This window comes from Gallus gallus, chromosome 8, assembly GCF_016699485.2.
Source record: "Gallus gallus isolate bGalGal1 chromosome 8, bGalGal1.mat.broiler.GRCg7b, whole genome shotgun sequence".
Classification (NCBI taxonomy): domain Eukaryota; kingdom Metazoa; phylum Chordata; class Aves; order Galliformes; family Phasianidae; genus Gallus; species Gallus gallus.
The window spans coordinates 27827674-27847701 of record NC_052539.1 but is presented as its reverse complement, the minus strand read 5'-3'; the positions used below and the strand labels follow the sequence as shown (position 1 = coordinate 27847701).

The following is a 20028-nucleotide window of genomic DNA, read 5'->3' as shown; positions in this document are numbered from 1 at the left end:
CATTTAACACCCGTGTATGCAAAACTCACTGTACTCTTTGGGGGAAAAAAACCAAAAACCTGAAAATAACTCTTTTTTTTCCCCCAGAAAAATGAAAGAAAACACAGAGGACATTAAAACGACCAAGTAACTTAAGGCTATGAAGTCTACCAGTTATAAATAAGGAGGACACAGTATACAAATCCAAGTCAGGCAAACAAGCGCTCACTTGTGATCTTGTTCCACAGTCAAGACAGTAAAATAATAATGGGGAGGGAAGGCCGTGGAACAGCACCTGCAATGAAAACGGGAGGGCTATCACACAGCTTCTTATAAACCTTGACTATGTCAATGCTCCCTTTGTTATTTATCAGGTTTTGCTTTAGATGAACTCCAGTATCATTATCAGCATTATACTGATGCGTGCTGAAACACAGCATTTGAATCTACCATCTGACACACCTTCAGATATGTTTTGTTTTTATTCCTTGATTACTCCTTAATAGCAACAGCTTTGGCACTTCTCATTACTTGGAGCATGAGCAAGGTTGTCCAGATCCCACGAACCAGGAACACTTTGTATGTCCTAGAACAGAAGTGGTGAGGCAGAAATGAGGTGCAGCTCATAAAAAAATAAAAGATAAAACAAGGGGCTTTTGATTGCTTGGACTTTTTGATAGCTGTTCAAAGAGCAATGTTATAAAGCACTTAGATGTCTTTCTGGCAGAGCTGCAACAGAGAGCACTGCCCAGCAAATAATTCCAACAACAGCATCTCTCCATTGAGACATTTACATAGAGCTGGAATTAATAATTTGTTTCTTACTACAAATGTGCTCCACAATCTTATCTGGGTTAAATTAAAATTGGCACCGCAGCAGACAGGCAAGTGCAGATCAAGCCAAAGGTGTTCCTTCACTTTTGTTAGTGCTACCTTACATGCAGGAGCACTACTCTAATGTTGCTTGCCCTAAAAAACTACAACTGGGGAGCAAATACTCAATTTGGGGAACTACTACTGCACAGTGAGATTCCTTCACAGGCAGATGGACAAGGTAACAGTTGGGTTCTGTTTGCAAGTTGGTAACTTCCAGGGACACTTTGTCACACTATGGCAGCTTTGGGCTCAACTGATTGGGACAAATAAAGTCCTGGATACAGTGTCACATCTCACCTCCAGCTTCCATGAGAACCCCTGGAGCTCTGCAGAATTGGGGTTAGGGAAGTTCAGCTGCTTTCTGCCCTCCATTCTCAAGAATTCCACTTCTTGGCCACGGATGCTTTGGTTTGGTCAGGCAGTATCACAAAGGTAATGCATTTTCTTACAAAGGCAAACCTGAAAAAAACAACCATTTGTGCACTGCCCAATAGCCAGAGTTATATCAGAGGTTGTAGCAAACTGTGTCTGCAGATGGAACCACAAACTGTTACAGGACATCCAATTCAGCCCTTTGAAAACGTAACACAGTGCTTAATAGACTTCCACTGCTGTCTGGTCAGCAAAAGCAACCTCACAGCCCTTCGTACACAAACACAGCACCACGGCCAATACAAAACGTGACTGAGCTTCCAGTAGCACACGTGAGAACCAACATGATCAGCCCTGATGAGTCTGCAGAGTCACCGACCACCTCCACAGCGTTCCCTTCCCAGGCAGTGACTGACAGGCTCAGAAAAGCAAACAGCTCTAAAACACATCAACACATTTATAGGGACGGTTTACATCTTTCAAGACAGCTCCTAAAAACAAGAGCAATGTGACCAAATGCTTTGTTCAGCTGGAATATGAAAGGAAATTGAGACAGAATGATTTCCGTCCAGCCAGGCATCCACAGAACTATACTTTATATACAGTTTATTTCACTAGAGATTTCAATTTTATACACAGTATAAAGGGGTATCCTGATAGCACACATATAGTTACTTTACTGTACTGTTTAAGAACCAATTTTTTTTTTTTACATAATACAGTATTAAGTACCATATTAATTAAAACAAGTGATTTAAAAGAAACTACATATAAATGGATGTTTATCATACGCACAGTGCAAGAATGATTTTATATCACCGTAATCACAAAATGTGAATCTAAAATACAACACTGTGATTTAAAACTAATTTATGGTTATGCTGCACTGTGTTGCAGTCAGATTGATTAATCTCTGTTTGAATTACCAAGCAATGTTAAATTCCAGACAAACAGCAGCAGCTTACAATTAGGATTTCAAACAGATCCCTTCCACAGTAACCCAAGTTTTGCAGAACACTGCTTTGTCCCTACTTCTCATCTTGGTGGAGTCCTAAAGAAACACTACAATGGCACAGATCTCACTTGGAATTCTCTGGTAACCAATGCTAAATAAATCCTTTATTACTGCCATACGGGAAACCTTTTGGGATGATCAAAGAGTTTAAGATGGAGAGATTTATGGGCAGAATTTGCAGAATTTTCGTAAGGAAATGCAGGATTTCTCCTCTGCAAATAGGAAGAAAATACTGCCATGTAAATCAGGTTGTAAAATGAACAGAAAACAATTGTGGAAAAGAAAGCATTCGTAATGTAAACACGTCGGAGACGACTTCTTCATTTTCCCTTTTGCAGAGCAGGGCAGTGGATGAATATCAGCTAATAGGAAACAGACGTCTTCCTCAGAAGAACTACTTCACCATCACAGAATATATGTGGTAGCTGTTGAAAACTGCTAACAGTTTCTCCCCTCCCTCCCCCCCCAAGTTCAATAGTTTCAAGTTCAATAAATAGTAGAAAAATAATCCTTTACTTAAAAATCTGGAGATGCACTGTCCCAGGTTCCATACAGCAACTGTGGGAGCAATGACCTTTCTAAGAGCACAAAACTGCAGGGAGCCCGACGGACCCCCCCGCTCCGTCTGGCACCTTTTTAGTCTTCAGCTGCACAGTTTTCTGCTCTTCCAGTTAAGGAAACCAAATCGTCTCTGGCTCTTTTAAGCTCTCCCTTCTCTTGGCTCAGCATAACAGGGCTTCCAAAGCTTCGGCTGCTGTATAAACTTGCATCCCTGGTTTTGGAGGTCTAACGTGCCTCCTGTTCCATTTTATTAAATGTTATGGCAGGTCCATTCATCAAGCACATTTCCCTTCCATTTCTGAGCCAGCCTTACATTTATGAGAATGTAAAGCTCTTGTGCCTAAGAGTTTACTCAGGAAGTTCGTTAAACTGATCCTGGTAAGAAGCACAGAAACAAAGGCGCCCACTGCTGCACGGATCACTGTTCACAAGGTTTGCTGCCTGTGTTGTTCATTAGCATTCTGCATCCACAGTGTGTACGGTGACTGCAGCCTGTAGATGGTGGCTGTGGTGTAGAGTGGGGTGGTGCAACCGGTAGTGGTGAAACTTGTGGCTCAGCAGGGCCGCTGTCTGAGGCGGCGTGTCCAGGTCTAAGTCCTCGTCGTGGTTTCCAACATCAACACCAGCTGACAGCGGATCGTTATTGCACGGCGGATTTTCACTGTCCTCCTGAGGACTCATAGTGCTGTAGCCTAGAAAACAAAACAGCGGAGCTAAGGATGAAAAGCCAGACTTGGAGGTCAATATCCACAGTGCAGAGTGCCACACCCTGCTGCAATCACACGCAGCTGGCGCTTGGCAGAGCATAAACGAGGAGCTGCTTCAGCTGAGAGAAGAGGAAAAAGGGGCCACTGTCTGCATCTTTGCTTATAAACTTTGGGAACCTACGATCTGTAGGACACACCGTAACAAAACCATTCAACGTTGGTTGTGGAAGAATTGCTTGCACTAACTTCAGAAACAAAACATAGCAGAAGGGTTACTTTGCTGGGAGTTCTGCTGGGGGTGGTACCTTTAGTGTATGAGGGCAGTGAGGCACAGGAACAGGTTGCCCAGCGAGGTTGTGGATGCCTCCTCCCTGGAAGCATTCAAGGCCAGGCTGGATAGGGCTGTGAGCAGCCTGGTCTGTGGAGGGAGGTGTCCCTGTATATAGCAGGATCTTAAAGGTCCCTTCCAACCCAACCCATTCTATGAGTCTGTATTACTTGAATTTCACAAACAGACAAAAACTAAGTGGGTCCCACGACCTCTGTCCCTATCCCAGCCACATCCGTCCTACTAAGGGCCACTGGCTAGTGCCTGGAGGTAACAAAGCTTTTCACATTATCTTGACGTATTATATATCATCACAACATTATATTTTTAGAAGAAAAGGAACACTTTTCCCCTGTTAGGGTCAACTTGCAAAAATTCAGCATACATTTGCAAAGCTCGTCAGCTTTCCATACAGTTAAATAAATTTACTGAATCCACATGGAAGCGTTTTGCACTGTTCCATTAAGCCCAATAGTACCAAGTCTTCCAGTTAGGCATGCACATAGCATAAATTAACAGGAGGCTCTCCCTTGGCTAAAATAACTGCTACCAAAGGCTGAGAGGTTGAAGAAAACCAGATCAGCCACCTTTGTGTGTAATGAAACATTGCCTTTACAGGGTTATCCCAAGGAAATTATGTCACCTGAAAGTTAGCTAACAGCTAGCTGTTGCAAGACAAGATTGTGCCTTCTCAGGGAGAAAGTCATCTTGTAACAGGTTCCTTTGGTACTTTCTGCCCCTTTCTTTTAAAGCAGGTGCTTGTAGTTACTGTGAGATTTGATTTAACACTGAAACCAGCTGTCACCACTCAGAATCAGTTTGCAGTGTCCTAAACAAATACACCTGAGAGCAAAAGTTTAAAGAAATAAAGATATTTCTTTAATTAGAATAATCATCCTTCTGAGAGAACTTTGGCTAAGAGCTGAAAAAAACCCCAGTGTTTCTGAGCATCTCTGTTTTTCAAGTTTTCACCTTGAGACACCTAAACAAAGAGTGTTGGAAATATCAGGCCAAGGACCCAAGGCTGGTTCTCTCTTTCTGTGGTCTGAGTTATGGTTTCCAGTTGGCAGAGCTGGGGAAGAAGAACGGGCAGCCCTCTGAAGAAGATGAAATTACAGAGGCTGAAAAATAGAAGTGCACGTTTCAGGTATAGGGAAACCCTGCTACTCCTGTTAACTAGGAAGATGGCAAGGATTTGCTACAAGAAATGGTGCAAAGGCACATTAGTCAAGCAAATCTTTCTCAGCACAGGTAATCTGTCCCCAAATCCAGGACAATGCCTCCTAGAGCAAGACTGTCCCTCAGGCATCTGTTCAGTCATGTTCCAAGGTTTTGGCCTTGAGATTTCCTGTCCCCCAGAATTCCATTAGTGCAACCACTGTCTTAATTGAACAGATCTTCTATAAAGTAGATGGTCACTACAACATGCTGTTGTCTGTGGCAGACCGCCTCACCTAACCCTCTCTTAACTTACATTAAGTCCTCATGAGACAACAGCATGACATCTTTCTAACTGCTTTTAAGACATAAGTAGTCTTAAGGCACGAGAGGTGTATCAAAATTCTTGGAACCTAAACAGTATGAATGGTGTGTGGGGGGAGGGAAGGAAACAAACACACAAGGTTGAACACCCTTCACTGCTATACATGTACACAGTTAATGTTGATTATTATTTGCTTAACAGGCACATAAGACTCCCTTTGTGGTGATAGTATTGGCTGAATGTGGAGCAGAAAAGGCTAAGGAGGCACTGGACCTCTAATCCACACTTACTTTACCCTAGCAAATACAGGCATCCAGCATGTTGGTGGAATTTTACGAAACACACACGTGTTCCATCAAAGAAAAAGAGCAGTAGAGATGCTGACTTGATTGCTTTCTCTCACTGAGTAGGAGAGGTCCATTATCTTCTCTGAAGACCTAAATTGTTTGGGTTGGTAGTGGAAAACCAGTAGGGTAAATATAGTAACATATATGTCGGTCCAAATTCTGGTAACCCAGTTAAGCTGGCAGATCCCAAGAATCAGATAGGGACAGGATGGCATTTAGCTGCTTTTACACTACCGTTCCTTCGCTGGACAATATCATCTGCTGGAGGGTGTCAAAACTGCTTAACTGTGAAGCAATAAGGTGCAAAGGTGGTTTGTTCATTTTTTTGCAGCCTTATCTGCAACATGCCAGACCTGTGAGTAACCACAATCGTTAAGCTGTGACCAGGATGGTGACTCAGAGCCTTACCGTGGTCGCTCTCCGTTCCTGATCGACCCCAGTATCGGCGTCTGCGTTCTGGGCTGTGGGCATGCCGCTCTATTACTGCTGCTATGAATCGGGTGTTACTGACTGGGGCAGAAAAAGAAACAGAACTGGTTTAAAAGAAAGTGCTTTGGCTGAATTTTATCTGTGGGACGCATCAGGCACAGCAAAACAGGCTTTCTGCAAGATGAATGCTCAAATACTATTTTAAGACTGTCAAGTGACAGAGCAGTGGGAGTAAAAAGATTGTATCTAAATATAGAATAGATCAAGATTCATTCGAAACTCATTCACTTGAAATAAGCAATTTAGAGAATTATCCTACCCATGCTAAAGAAACCATGGCAGCACCGCAAGCCCACTCAAACTGGAGCTAACAAGGACTTGGAGGAGCAGTAGATGCAAGCCATCAAACTCAGATGTGCTCATTTCTCCACCTGTAAGTGCTGACACCGTTTAGAGTCTTGGGAGTTGTTTTAGCCCTGTCTCAGTGAGGGATCAGAGCCAGGGACCTGGTCTGAATCCAGAGCTGTCCCAGGGTTTTGGTGCACCTGTGCCATTTTGCAATACAGCACCATTACATGCAAAGTGCCATTTTTACTGACTGGCAAATTAAATTGAGAGTCCTAAATCAAAGCAAGATAGATTTACTGACACATTTGTTGAAGACTTGTCCTCTCCTTTCCGAGGCTGAACAAAGGTAGCAGCTTTGCATACCCTGTATTGTCACAGTTGTAATTTCTAAGCTGTGGCTCAGCTGCTGCTGGAAATGGTTGTGATAGGGAACATAAGAGACAAACTTCCTCCACACCGTTAGAGTCATTTTAAAATAAGAAACACAATTCTAGAAACAAGAAATGCAACTGAGACTGAAAGTGCCCTTGAAGTTACCATTTAAGTTAGAACACCGTAAAGTCATTTTCTACTGCTCATCAGCACAGCATTTCCTCATATATACGTTTTTAATTCCAGCTTATTAAGAAAACGAATAGCTCATTTACTCTTAATCTAACCCTTTTTTACAGTGTAGTGATTTGGTACTCACTGATTCCTCTGTCTTCATGGCTGTCGTCGTCTCTCTCATCCCTGTCGTTCTCCAGGTTCGACATACGCACTGACATCTCTGCACACCGTTACAAACACAAAAATGCAACTGGTAAGAGAAAATCTTTGGATCGACTTACTAACGGCTGTCACCCTGGTCATACAGTGGAAGCACTTTGCATTACTGTGCAGTCTGAGCTTGGCGTGCTTTGTTTCCAAGACGGTTGGAGCACAGGGATATGTTTTCCTATCTGTGATCCCACAAACAGCACAGTGAACAGAAGCAGGGATACACACGAGACACGGGCACGTTCCAGACAACCCGAGTAGAAGGGGTGTGAAAAACGTACTCCCCAAATCAGCACTCCTGTGCAGAAATGAACATATATAACCAGTGTGTTATGACAAGGCACACAGAGCTGTGAACTTGGGCTTATCGTCTGAGCTCTGGAAAAATCAGTACTTCAGCTTCCTGACAGGAAATGCTACTGAGTTCCTTGGACAGACTTTCCTCCGCAGGCAGCAGGTCAGACTGCACCCAGAAGAGGGCAGCAATACACAGGCACCCTCACGAGGACAGGACCTTACTTTTACAGAGGCTGGCAAGAGAGAAATCAAAGGAGGGTGAAGCATGGAGGAGAGAGAAACAAAACCAGGTAAGGAGGTGGTTCATTTGTTTTGCCTGTGGCCTTAACTCTCACAAACTACTTCCTCTCAATATTTACTTGGAAGGAGTCCAGAGGAGGGCCACTAAGATGATCAGAGGGCTGGTGCATCCCTCCTGTGAGGAAAGGTTGAGGGAACTGGGCTTGTTTAGCTTGGAGAAGAGAAGGCTCCAGGGAGACCTCATTGTGGCCTTCCAGTACTTGAAGGAAGCGTATAAACAGCAGGGGGAACAGCTGTTTACAAGGGTGGATAGTGATAGGACAAGGGGGAATGGTTTTAAACTGAGACAGGGGAGGTTTAGGTTGAATATGAGGAGGAAGTTTTTCCCCCAGAGGGTGGTGACGCACTGTTCCCAGGTTGCCCAAGGAGGCTGTGGATGCCCCATCCCTGCAGGCATTCAAGGCCAGGCTGGATGTGGCTCTGGGCAGCCTGGGCTGCTGGTTGGCGACCCTGCACATAGCAGGGGTTGGAACTGATGAGCACTGTGGTGCTTTTCAACCCAGGCCATTCTGTGATTCTGTGATTAATCAGCTCACCCTGTGCTGCCAGAGGTGACATGTGCTGGTGACTCCTCCGATGTATCTGGTGACGATACGCATACACTGCTAGGACGAGCACCATAATGCAGCCCATGATGCCTCCTGCCACTGGGCCGACCGGTGCGCTTTTTATCATGTTCAGAGTGATTACTTCATCTCCTAAATCAAACAAGAGACAAAACATGGGAAAAAAAAAAAGCAACATCAGCGCTCTACAGAAAGGCTTGAGAGTTTCTAGGTGTGCAACTGCACACGCAGGAGAGCACCCTTTAAACAGGAGAAGAAATCTGGAGAGAGCACATCTGAAGGTTACAAATGTGCCAAGTACATTCAGCTACATGTCAAGACTTCCAAAAATACCATGCCCAGGACCAGCCCTGAGGCCTTGCTTTTTTAAATTAGTTTTAAATTCCTTTATGTACTGTTTTATGCTCATTTACCACTAGCACAGAAGATGAATTAGAAACATACTGTGACATCGTAAGCATACATTAGTGACTACAAAGAGTTAATGTAGCATCTGTTCAGAACAGCAGTTACCTATTGCTCCCAGGTCATCCACATATGGGCTCTTGGCTCCCACGATGCCACCGAAGCATTCCTTCTGAGGGGCACAGTAAGACTTATCCAGGTGGGTCTTCCCATCGCTGTCCACCATACACCACTCACAGTCCAACACACCAAAGCAATCCCTGAAAATTAAAACCAGAAGACCATTTACTGTCAGTTCCAGAACTTTTCACTTGACGTAGCTCAGACTATTTTAGAATCAAGAGATAAAGGGAGGCCAAAATCATCTATAAACCTGTCTATTATGTAACGTTTGGCCACAGAAACTTATCAGTAAAACGCTCAGGTAGCACAAGGTAAGTTAGTCAGGGGACCTGCATCTTGAGCTCACATTTCCAAGCCTTCTTTTTCTTCCTCTCTCACACTGAGTAAAGGCAGAACTTCCTTTTTAATTCCTCTAATATGACATTTCTCAGCATAGTAAAGCCTGACTGCAGTTCCACCCCTTTTCTGCAGTCCTCTGCAAGATGTAAGACAGGATTTGGAAGCCTGGTCAGAGCACGATGTGTTCTAGCAATCTCAGCTCCCTAGAGACCACTCATAACTAACAAAAAATAAATAGGCCCTCAAGCTTCTCTACATAATGCCTGAAGTGGAAGAGAGAAGCGGGAAGCTGACAGGCAGCTAACATCTCCAGCGTGCTCCAAGGTAACCCCTGCTAAAGTACTGTCTCATTTCTCTAAGCACTTTGATCCACATCTTCCTTCAAAAGGCAGACAAACATGGCAGTGCCGTTGGCTTTGCTAAAAGGAAGGATTTGTCCCTTCAGCAGCAAATCCTGTACTTGCACAACCCTCAGTTCTTCACAGTCACAAAGTGTGACTGGAAACCATTTGTTTGCTATTAATGGTGCCGTGTGGCTCGGTGATATTGAGGTCTTCTGTTTCTGAGCTGCAGCACGATGTTATCGCTGGTGTGTGCTATATCATCTCATCCTGGCATTGCGTTTCCTTTTTTGTCCCTTCTTTTCTTGTTGGAACTGTGTAAGGAGGAGCTGTTTTCACTTTAAGGAACAACATGAATTATTTCAGGAACAGAGCATATCTTCAGGGAGGGAGAAGGGCACTTTACCCGCTCTCTGTTCTCTGATTGCACTGAGTGTTAATGCACTGAGGGAGTGCATCCTGCAGGCTCGGATCGATTGCTGTGAAAGTCATTGGCTCCTGGTGAACTTCACAACTGGGATTCCTATATTGGGGCAAAAGGAAAAGCCTTGAATTAGAAGCTGCAGTCAAGTAATGAAAAATGTATCACCTTTACCCATTACAAGTCATATGCTTAATTATCCTGAATAATGCTGTATATTTATCCTGGTTAGTGTGAACAAACACTTTGTTCTGTTCACTTTCATTACACGCTGTTTGCTCTCACCTGCTCTCAGCATTCGTGAGGTTGCCGGTGCATTCGTTTACCTCCAGAGGGCACTCACAAGGGCATTCACATTCATTCTGCTCCATTCTTGAGAGAGAAGAAACACAAAAACAATGCATTAGACATCACTCCAATCTTAACCCCACAGTGCAGCTGCATAAGGGCTGCTCACCATGGAGAAAGCTGCTCGGGATCCTTTCTCTTACCCCTGGAATGCAGGGATTGTTCCTACTCTGTGCTGGGGTTGAGGACAATGCATTAACTGAACATCCCCGATCCGTTACCCACCCACTGGAATTGAAAAAGCAGACAGCCCCGGGCAAGTCTGAGAGCCAGATGTAAGGATCCTTCTTTCCAGGGGAACAAACATATGGTGTAGCCAAAATCTCCTGCAGTTGCTGGGACCCCCATGATGAAAAACTAGACGTCAACTCGCATAAAATTGTGGGTATTAATATGCCAGAACAAAGGGCCTGATCCACAGGCCCTAACTCCCCCTGACAAACCAAATCAGTCGTGGTCTTAAACCTTATCCACACATGACATATGAACACATCAAGAATAAACTACCCTTAATATAGTGACAATACAGATTAAAGGACTGAAGGAATGCTAAACTACCATGCCCCTTACAAACAGCACGGGTAAATTTTGTTTTCGCTTCAGTTTTGCACTCCGTGTTTCCATGTAACTTATAAAATAAGCCGGTTATAAGAACCACACTATAAATGCCCACTTGTGCCATATCTCCAGCTGACCTGTGGCAGTTCAGACACAGCCTGTCCACCATGCTGCAGGCGCAGAAAGCAAGTGAATCACAGGTCTCATTGACGATGCCCACAAAGGCATTGGTGCCTGGTATTCTTGTCAGCCTGTACTTGGAGCAGTGGCTGCCATGCACAAGGTTTGTCAGATCTCCCTAAGGAAAAACAAGCTGTTGTTAATGGCACGGCAAGAAACCTGGTCCTTAGGGAGCTTCGGTCTTTTCCCCTTCTGAAACATGCAGAGCAGAGGGAGCACAGCCTTACAGAGACTCGCCTTTAGAAATAAGAGGCTTATACAACTGCTTATCAACCTGTTGAGTTTTGCTCATCTTCCAGACTACTACAAGGTGGAAGGATTTTGTTGAGGATGGAAAAAACGCACTTAGTTTGTAACCATCATTGTACACCTGTGATCTGTTTGGTAGGCCAACTCCTTTCTGATTCCGATTTGCACAGCACAACCTTAAGGGTTTGCTCTGTCCCATACAGTTTCCTTTAGAGTAATACACTTTCTACTTTGCATTTCAAATGTGGGGGAAACATTTAAGTCTACCTGACATAAATCAATGTATTTTGACATAGTTTTCAAATATTTTTGACACTCATTTTCCACCTTCTCTTCTCGTTTAATGTCAAAAAGTATTATCTAAAGAACAACGTCTCCCACAGAGCTTCACATATTTTCAGTAATTCTGCAGTAATCTTGCAAGGGTGGATTTGTGGCACTGCAGTCAGCATTCACCATACAGCAAGAGATGACGGACACTGGCTTGGACCTCTAAAGCATGGCTGAGCACAAGAGGAATCCACACCTCCAGTCTGCAGTCTGACAAGTGATATTCTGAAAACACTTATGCACATTTCATCAGTAAACACATCTGTTTTCTTGCCTAACAAACCTCTCTCGTTTTTGTGATGCTGGACTAGGCTTTGCAGACATCAACCACAGCTGCCCATCCGTAATCCCTTGTGTGTCAACTGACTTCTCAAGCGAGAACTATTTGTGCAGTCCGGATCACTGATTTCATGTTGGGATGAGGGTGAACAGAGGCCAACCCACACAGCAGGCTGGCTCAGACTCATGTCTGCTGATCCTGGCAAGGGTTCCTGTTACCACCAAAAGAAACCCAACCCAACCAAAGTACATTCAAAAGCAAAACAATAATTAAAAGCAACAAACCAAAACAAAAAACCCGACACACTTACCACTAGGCTGGTATTAAATTTATAGAAGCGCTGAACTGTTCTGTCACTGAAGCTGTTGCAGAGGTTTTTCTTGACAAAATTTGGGTGGTTAAGAATGTCATTGGCTACCAAGGGCTCCTGAGTGAAAAAAACAAAGGATTTGATACCTTTCAGATCAGGCACAAACAGCAACTTCTCTGCAGTCCTTCCCCCTTCAGAAGCTGGAAGAGGTAAGTACAAGGAAAAAGCAGCCAGACCTTGTGTGTGATATGCTGTTGCTCTACCGGCGCGTGTCCTTTGGGATCGATGAGGGTTGGGTGTGCCACCAGGTACCCTCTGTCCTCCATGATAAAGCACCTACCCATGATAAAAGAAAACAGCCTTCCTTTAGACTTCCTTACTAATTAAAGAGGGGTTTCACACTCATTAAATGACATCCCACCCCAGAGAAAACACTGGGGCATCATTCACAGCCTCCCCAACTGTTTCTTTCCCTTTCCAGCAATTCCCATCAGTTTCCCAAGGGAGGTGGTTACTGTGGCCACTCAGCACTACAATGGTCTACAATGGAGCCAGGAAAACATTTTAGAGTTCTGTTGCTGTTTTTTCTTCTTTACTCCACCAAACGTATGGGGGTTTGCATTACAAACTCATGTTGTGGATGTTAAGTCTTCCCATGCAACATTTCCAAGATGTTGAAGAAAACAGGAGAACTAATAGGCATGCGACTAGAATGAGGGAGAGAAAAGCTTTGTAGAGATCCATTTAAAAACAAACAAATTCCTGCCAAGGAGTTGGAACTGATGTCTCTTGATACCTGTAAGTATTTATGGAAAGGCTCTAAGCATTAGCTCCAGCTTCTACATTATGTTATATAAGATGCATATAATAATATGCCTGAAAATTCCAACTTAGGGAATGCAGAACAGAGGAAACTATCTGATTCTTTTATTATTAACAGCTTTTCACTGGAGAGGGAAAAAAAAGGAATGCCAAGCCAGAAATCCTGATACGCATTTTAAACACAATGAGATATACAGAAAGTACCCAAACCAGAAAAGAACCAGGAGGATGACAGAAAACCACTTCCCTTCTCAAATTTAGAGTTTAAAAACAAAGAAACAACAACAATGCTCAAACCATGTTATCACATTACTCCAGATCCAAACTAGAGTCTCTCCCCAGCCATGTGAGGCCACAACCAAAGGCCAAGGAAATGGAACAATTCCATTCACACAGGTCAAACTAAAATTAGCTGCTCCAGATGAAACTGGACCTCTTAAAACTAGTGCTGTGCTAGGTGGTTTTTAAATACACAGCAAAAGTATACTTTAATAACAATTGTTAAAATGAACAGAGCTGGACTTATCATTATTACATGTGAATATTGACTGCTCACAGTAACTAGGGAGGTCATTGTCCCCAAAAGGAGGTATCTGGGGCAGCCCCAAATGAAAACAAACAGCACAGAAGTGTGTTCATTTAATAAAGCTGGGTTTTTCTTTTTTTCCCTTTTTTTTTTTTTTTTTTTTTTTTTTTTTAGCCAGGGTTTCAGTGAAGCCTAAATACAATCAACGAAAATCAGTTATCTTCCTTTTTGCATTACTGCTGTTTTCTTAGCTCATGATCTTAGTTTGATCTTGAGCAACAAAAAGTCTACATAATCTTTAGGAGAAGTTCTAGTGCAAATTAGAGAACAGACATTGTTGCCCAAGGAGGCTGTGGATGCCCCATCCCTGGAGGCATTCAAGGCCAGGCTGGATGTGGCTCTGGGCAGCCTGGGCTGCTGGTTGGTGACCCTGCACACAGCAGATGGTTGGAATGAGATGAGCATTGTGGTCCTTTTCAACCCAGGCCATACTATGATTCTGTGATTCTATGAATGCAATAGAATTCCACAGTAAGACAGGATGGAAAGTGCCAGTGGGTTATCGGGTCCAAGAAAAACAAAACAGAACAGAACAATGAAGATAAGTATGAACAGAAAGAAAAGGCTTACCTGATTTTGTTTCCTCCATCTTGGTTACAAACTGGCAGCAGGTCCATGAGAACTTTATAGAAGTACCTCAGGGTGAAGTCAATGCCCATCACAGCCACCGAGTGCCCTGAAGACATCTGTGCACTGCAGAAGGAGGGGGAAAAAAGTATGTAAAACACCAACTCAAATCCATACCTACACACTGAAGCTCAGATCACTCTGACCGCATCTAAATGAGCAGGAACAGTAACTGTAAACAATCTCTTATCAATCTATTCTCCACTGCTCAAGAGGAAGAATTCTTTGCTTTCTAAATGAAATAGTCAATGCATACCAATAGATCAGTTTAAATCCGATCACCGTGCATCTTCCATCTACAACTTTACAACACAAACTAGGACTGCAGATCCCCCATCACATGCTGATTTGGTATTTTCCCTTCACTGTAGGGCAACTACAGAACAAACATTTAAGGGAAGTGCAGAACATGAAGTCTCTGTGGATGCCTCTGTGGATGCTTATGGACAGCAGCAGGAAGGGCTGTTGTGCACTGCAAATCTTGCTCACACTGGAAATGTGCTCATGTGCCTATTTCTACCAGTTCAGGAATGCACTCGGTTGCCTTAGCAACTGATACATCAAAGCCAACAAGACAGTCTCAGGCTGATGCATGGAAGTATACTTTCTTATAGCTCTGTAATGGTAAAGAAGTGCTAATTTTGCTCAGTCTCATCTTTTTAATGTTCATCACCATCAGTACAGTGATTGTACAGTGGTTTACTGATGCAAGCTGCACTAAGTAACTTCTTGCATGAGTCTTCTATTCCCAGACTCTAAAGAAGAAGATGTACATGAAATGGGAGTTCCAGACAACTAATGTTACTGAAACCCACACAGCTGTTTCTAATGAGTAAAACTATTAACTCCACTGATCCCTTTCTGTTCCCCCCCCACACTTTTTTTTTTTTTTTTCTGTGGGGATTATAACTGCATGTGACTATAAGCTTTAGAGGTCATATTTACCCAGGAATCACACTTACATCTGCCAAACTTCATTTAACTCTTCGTTAATCATGTTCTAATAACCCATGCAACCTTTACGTTCTTAAAGCCAGCTGGAATACCTCTTCCTAGATAAAAATCAGAATTTTGATTGAGTGCCCTTCTCTTCTTACAAAAGTGCTTACTTCCCTTGAAGAGATCTCTCTGTGAAAAGCATCACACAGGCATTAGGCAGTGCTGCTCCTGACAAAGAAGAGGCAGATGTTGTGTGCTGGAAAACCTCAAATGGAGCCAAGCTGTGTCCAAGAACAGAAAAACTGCCCCGAACTCTGCTGGCTTTGAGATCTGGATTTACCAGTGCAGTGCTAGAATTCACCTCCTTACCAGTCAGCTTTCAGATAGAGCATGCAAAGAAGCCATGTGCTCAGTGAAGAGCCTCTGCATAGAAACCTAACTGAATATTTCTGAATCTTGGGAGCGTTTATTACAGTATGATTTAGTACACATTCTATTCACCAAGCTCCTTTAAGCACCTTACATCTCAAAATGAACCCCTCCTTATGCTGGGGGCCTGGCAGGAGAGAGGTGAAACAAAGTCTGGTCCTTGAGAAAAGGGTCACTTCGGCACTGACAAAGTTTGCAGTAATACTTAACTGCATAAGAATGATGGAAACGCTGAGATTCTCCTGACTGACTCTAAATGAAGGTATGTTAGCATTTTCCATTTCCTCTTTTTAAATCATGGAAGATATCCATGAATATGGTTCTTCCTATATGGCTGTGACATTCCTTTAGCTACATGTGGTACTCTAACCCCAAAGGCAAAGGCTGCTGTTTTCATTCTGATCTGTTTTCTGCAGTCCTGTAAGTGCAGTTCAATGCTTACAGACTTTTCCTTACATCACCCATACTCCTGAACTCCCACAGAAATGCACAAACAGATGTTTAGGAAAGCAGTCTTGCTGGGCTGACCTCCATTGGCAGTTTGGTGGATCTGCCTTCACCTTATTCCCTTCCAAGCACCACCACAGTGCATGCAACTTCTATGTTTGCATAACTTCAGCAAGCTTCCTCAAATTCAGAGACTGTCTTGATCCCAGCAGCCCCAAACCTGCCAATGAGGCAGTCCCTCTCCTTCTCCTCCATCCCCACCTTATATATGTGAAGTTTCATCTCACAGTCATCCAAGCAGCACATTCTCACTCACTCAATCTTTCTTTATGCTCTCATGATTCATACACTAAAACCTCCTTCTGAATGTAAACCTGTTCCTATCCCAGGGATATCCTATTTCCACTGAATCTATGCAAGGTTATATTGAATTGTCTCGAATGCACTATAAAACCAGATTGGTTTTCAGTTCTTGACCACACAGCAGTCACTCAGACTGTTTCTCTCCTATCCAAAGCAAATCTCTTTAGAAGATAATTGAGAATATTCCTACTTGACACAAACCTGGAAACACAACTTACCTGGAAGAGTGAATGGTGTGACTGATGGTAACGACATAGCCTGCCCCTCCTACATCTAAATAAGGACCAGTAAAGGTAATTAGTCCTGGATTGGCCACTGCATGCAAGTACCTAAGGGAAGCAAAAGAAACATTGGTAATTAGGGAAAAACTGTTACTTTAAATTTTAAGACCATATCCTTGATTGCGGAGAACTGCAGTCAAGCATTAAATTCTGCACACTGACAACGGTGTGCTACCAAATTCATGTTTCTTAACACTAAACAAGTTCCTAAGCATGATTTATAAAACATTTTAACTGTTGGAAATGCTTTAGTGTATGAGAAGGCCGTCACCTCGCTTTCCTCTGCCCCACAACACCAGCTTACGGGGCTGTGCTGCACTGCACAAGCAGCCTGACTGACTTCTAAATAAAAAGATGGCCTTTGTCTGATGTTGCATCAATAATGAAAATAATGAGAGGCCTTCACAATCCCTCATCTCACTGCAAAAACAGAGCAATATTCCACCACTTTATCCGTCAGTAAAAACGGACGCAACAACAAAGAGGAAGAAAACCTGAAGAAAAGATAATCGAAATGAAGGGCAAAGATTTTCAGGGGTAACGTGGGTTGAGGAGCTCCAGCACGAGCCCCTGTGTGCAGCTGGAGGCATCGCAGCCATTCAGGGGCTCACTCAGAGGCACAGCAGGGCAGCACCTGGCTGCCTGCTTCCAGCAAGGCGTGTGTCACAACGCATGCCACACTGCTTGCCAGTCTCAGGCTCTCATTTGTAATGTACACAAATATTTTCCCCAAATCAGCTCTAGTGCATAATTAATAGCTTGCAGACAAACCAGCCAATTCCTATTTTACATCAGCGAGGGAACCCACTGCAAACAAACAAACAAACAAACAAGAGGACTGAAATATTCACAGCCAAAGAAGGCGCAAGGAGCTGAAAACACTTCTGAGAGCTGAATTAGTGAATCCCTGCAGGGGATGCTCCTTTTCTGAATATTTATATTCCCATCTGCTATAGCAGGGATATGAAACAGAAGCTATCATTTAAAATAAAGGGGTTGGAATTAGAAGCAAATAACGAGTTGCATGCACGCATGCAGCCTTTCACCCACGATGACAGCATTCCTACTTAAGCAGTTTACAGCTGACCGTAACAACCCAGGCTATGAAATCGATACCAAATCTTTTCCTCATTGCCCCACCAGATTATCCAAAGCTTTGATAACAGAACCCTAAAACTCACCATTGTCTCCTGGTGGGATCAAATGCTTTGTCCATGAGGGAACCGGGGTAAATTCGGAGCACCCCATTGGGGGTTGCTATGTAACGGCGCACAATATAACTGTTCAACTGTTCATAACTACTCATTTCCATTTGTGTCATCCATTCATCTGTGACGTGACTGGTAGCCATTACTTCATTTCTGACAGAGAACTGCAAAACAAAGGCAGACCTAGCAGGGTTCCTCTAAGACTTGCATGAAAAGATAATAAGCTGCTCGCGGGGTTTCCTAAAGCTCCATCAGAGATCATCTAAACTCAATTACTTGTTTAAAGTCTTCTCACACCAGACAGATCCGGCACATTCCAAGCAAAGGAAAAGCTTATTATAATGAAATACCGTTGTCATTATCTCTGTGGCTTTTTAAATTCAGGTAAATAAAAATAGCACTCCACTTGCAGGAAAAAAAAAATAGAGTTTTCCCATTTATATGCCTAAGAACACCAAAATAATTCCTACTTAGAATTTTCTGCAGCTTTATTTATTCTCATGTTCATTTCAATAGCTGCTCATCAACTTTTTTCTTCTGCCTCCTGGGGAAAGATGCTCTGTCCTCTCTCTGCTCCTCGATGTTCATGGCCATCTCTCCAGGCATGAGGATAGCACTCCAAAGCACCACTACCACCCTATAGCCCTAACAGCATCAGGAAATAAATGCAGGTACTGCATTCAGGTACCGCCCTCTGGGATGAATGTAGTATGAGCTGACCATCCAGGAGGTCAAACCAAAGGCCCAAGCTGGGAAGAAAGCAGGGACAGAAGCATGGCCAACAGCAAGAATGTACCTTAAGGCCAGGATTAGCAATCAGGCGCGTGTTGTCACTGAGGTATGCTGTGTAGTGCTCCACCATCCGCTTCGTCTCGGGCTGGCTGAGATGCTCGTAAGGAGAAGAGAAGCTGCCTGCAGAGAGCATTACTGTAGGGCTTTCTAAAGAGGGCAAAATATTAGAAAGTTAAGGACAGTGAATTGGATGTACTACATTGTAAAAGCCTTCACAGCATGAAAGGGTATCTGATGTGGTGCTCTATCTGAGGATATGTGGAGGGAATTACACCAGTTATGCTCTTTATTCCTCTCAGAAGCAAACCCAGAGGGAGGCAACGCAAGAGCTGGAGGAACCCAGCAGTCACTGTCCTGTCCTCACCCAGCCAGACCTGGTCCTATGAAAGCATGGTCCAATATCAAGCATCTGCATTCCTAAGCCCCCAAATGCTGCACAAAACAAAGGATGGGGTCGATGATGCAGCACCACATGGCAAGGCATACAGAATGCTATGGGACTTCAGTTCTCATGGCAAACACCACCACAAACTCCAAAGCCCGAAGCCAGCTCAACCCAACAGAGCATGCTTACTTGCTTACTGCTGCTGAACTACAGCTCAACCCAACAGAGCATAGTTACTTGCTTACTGCTGCTGAAGTACCTTTCTCATTTCAAACACAGAAGTGACAAAGTTATCCACTCACTCTGATCTCTGTGGGTTATTTGGCAGATTCCAGTGCCCTTGTTCTCAAAGTCTAAATAACTTCTAATTGTTACTTTTCGAAAACCTACAGAAGTCGGTTTCCATTAAGAGAGAACAAGACTTTGTGATGAAGAGGTAGAGATTAATCATCCATGTTTAGATTGGCTATGGCAGAGGAAAACACAGAAGAGCAACTTTCAGTTGCAGCTAAAGAACAGAGAATTACAAGAGCAGAAGAGGAAGCACACCAAGAAATGTGTAGCAGGCTGGGGTGTTTTTCAGAACAGATCAGAAAGTAAATGTTCATTGTGTAGAAAATGTAATATCTGAGAGCTTTTTCTTTTGAAAAGAAAAATGATGATGAAGGTTGAGAACACTCTTTCTGAACATCTGACCCATGGAACCCAATTTCTCAGTACATAATGGTCTCCATAGGAAAAAAAAAAATCACTGGAGTGAGTGATCTGCTTTTATTCACATTCCTCTAAAACACATCACCACACATCCAGGAACCATGTGTACTGCAGCCACCACTTATGAACTTCTGATATAGGCCTTCATCTGCTTCCCAGACCAAATATTCTGATATGACTGCAT

The 20028-nt window shown here is 43.4% G+C and overlaps 1 protein-coding gene across 6 annotated transcripts in view; it reads right to left on the bottom strand.

Annotated features, from left to right (window-relative positions):
• Positions 1 to 1816: 1816 nt before the first annotated feature.
• CACHD1 (cache domain containing 1) overlaps positions 1817 to 20028 on the bottom strand; it is a 130495-nt gene continuing 112283 nt past the window's right edge. For 5 of the 6 annotated variants that reach the window (XM_046944716.1, XM_046944717.1, XM_046944718.1 and 2 more), the window contains 14 exons: positions 18750 to 18892; positions 17927 to 18117; positions 16683 to 16793; positions 14230 to 14352; positions 12488 to 12587; positions 12252 to 12368; positions 11040 to 11200; positions 10282 to 10368; positions 9982 to 10098; positions 8881 to 9032; positions 8338 to 8499; positions 7137 to 7214; positions 6077 to 6178; positions 1817 to 3495 (listed from right to left, as the gene is read on the bottom strand). In XM_046944716.1, coding sequence (XP_046800672.1) covers positions 3257 to 3495; positions 6077 to 6178; positions 7137 to 7214; positions 8338 to 8499; positions 8881 to 9032; positions 9982 to 10098; positions 10282 to 10368; positions 11040 to 11200; positions 12252 to 12368; positions 12488 to 12587; positions 14230 to 14352; positions 16683 to 16793; positions 17927 to 18117; positions 18750 to 18892 — 1883 coding nt within the window. In that variant the 3' untranslated portion in view covers positions 1817 to 3256. Of the gene's footprint in view, positions 3496 to 6076; positions 6179 to 7136; positions 7215 to 8337; positions 8500 to 8880; positions 9033 to 9060; positions 9890 to 9981; positions 10099 to 10281; positions 10369 to 11039; positions 11201 to 12251; positions 12369 to 12487; positions 12588 to 14229; positions 14353 to 16682; positions 16794 to 17926; positions 18118 to 18749; positions 18893 to 20028 lie in introns of those variants that run through there. The other variant, XM_015291122.4, reaches the window with a different exon arrangement.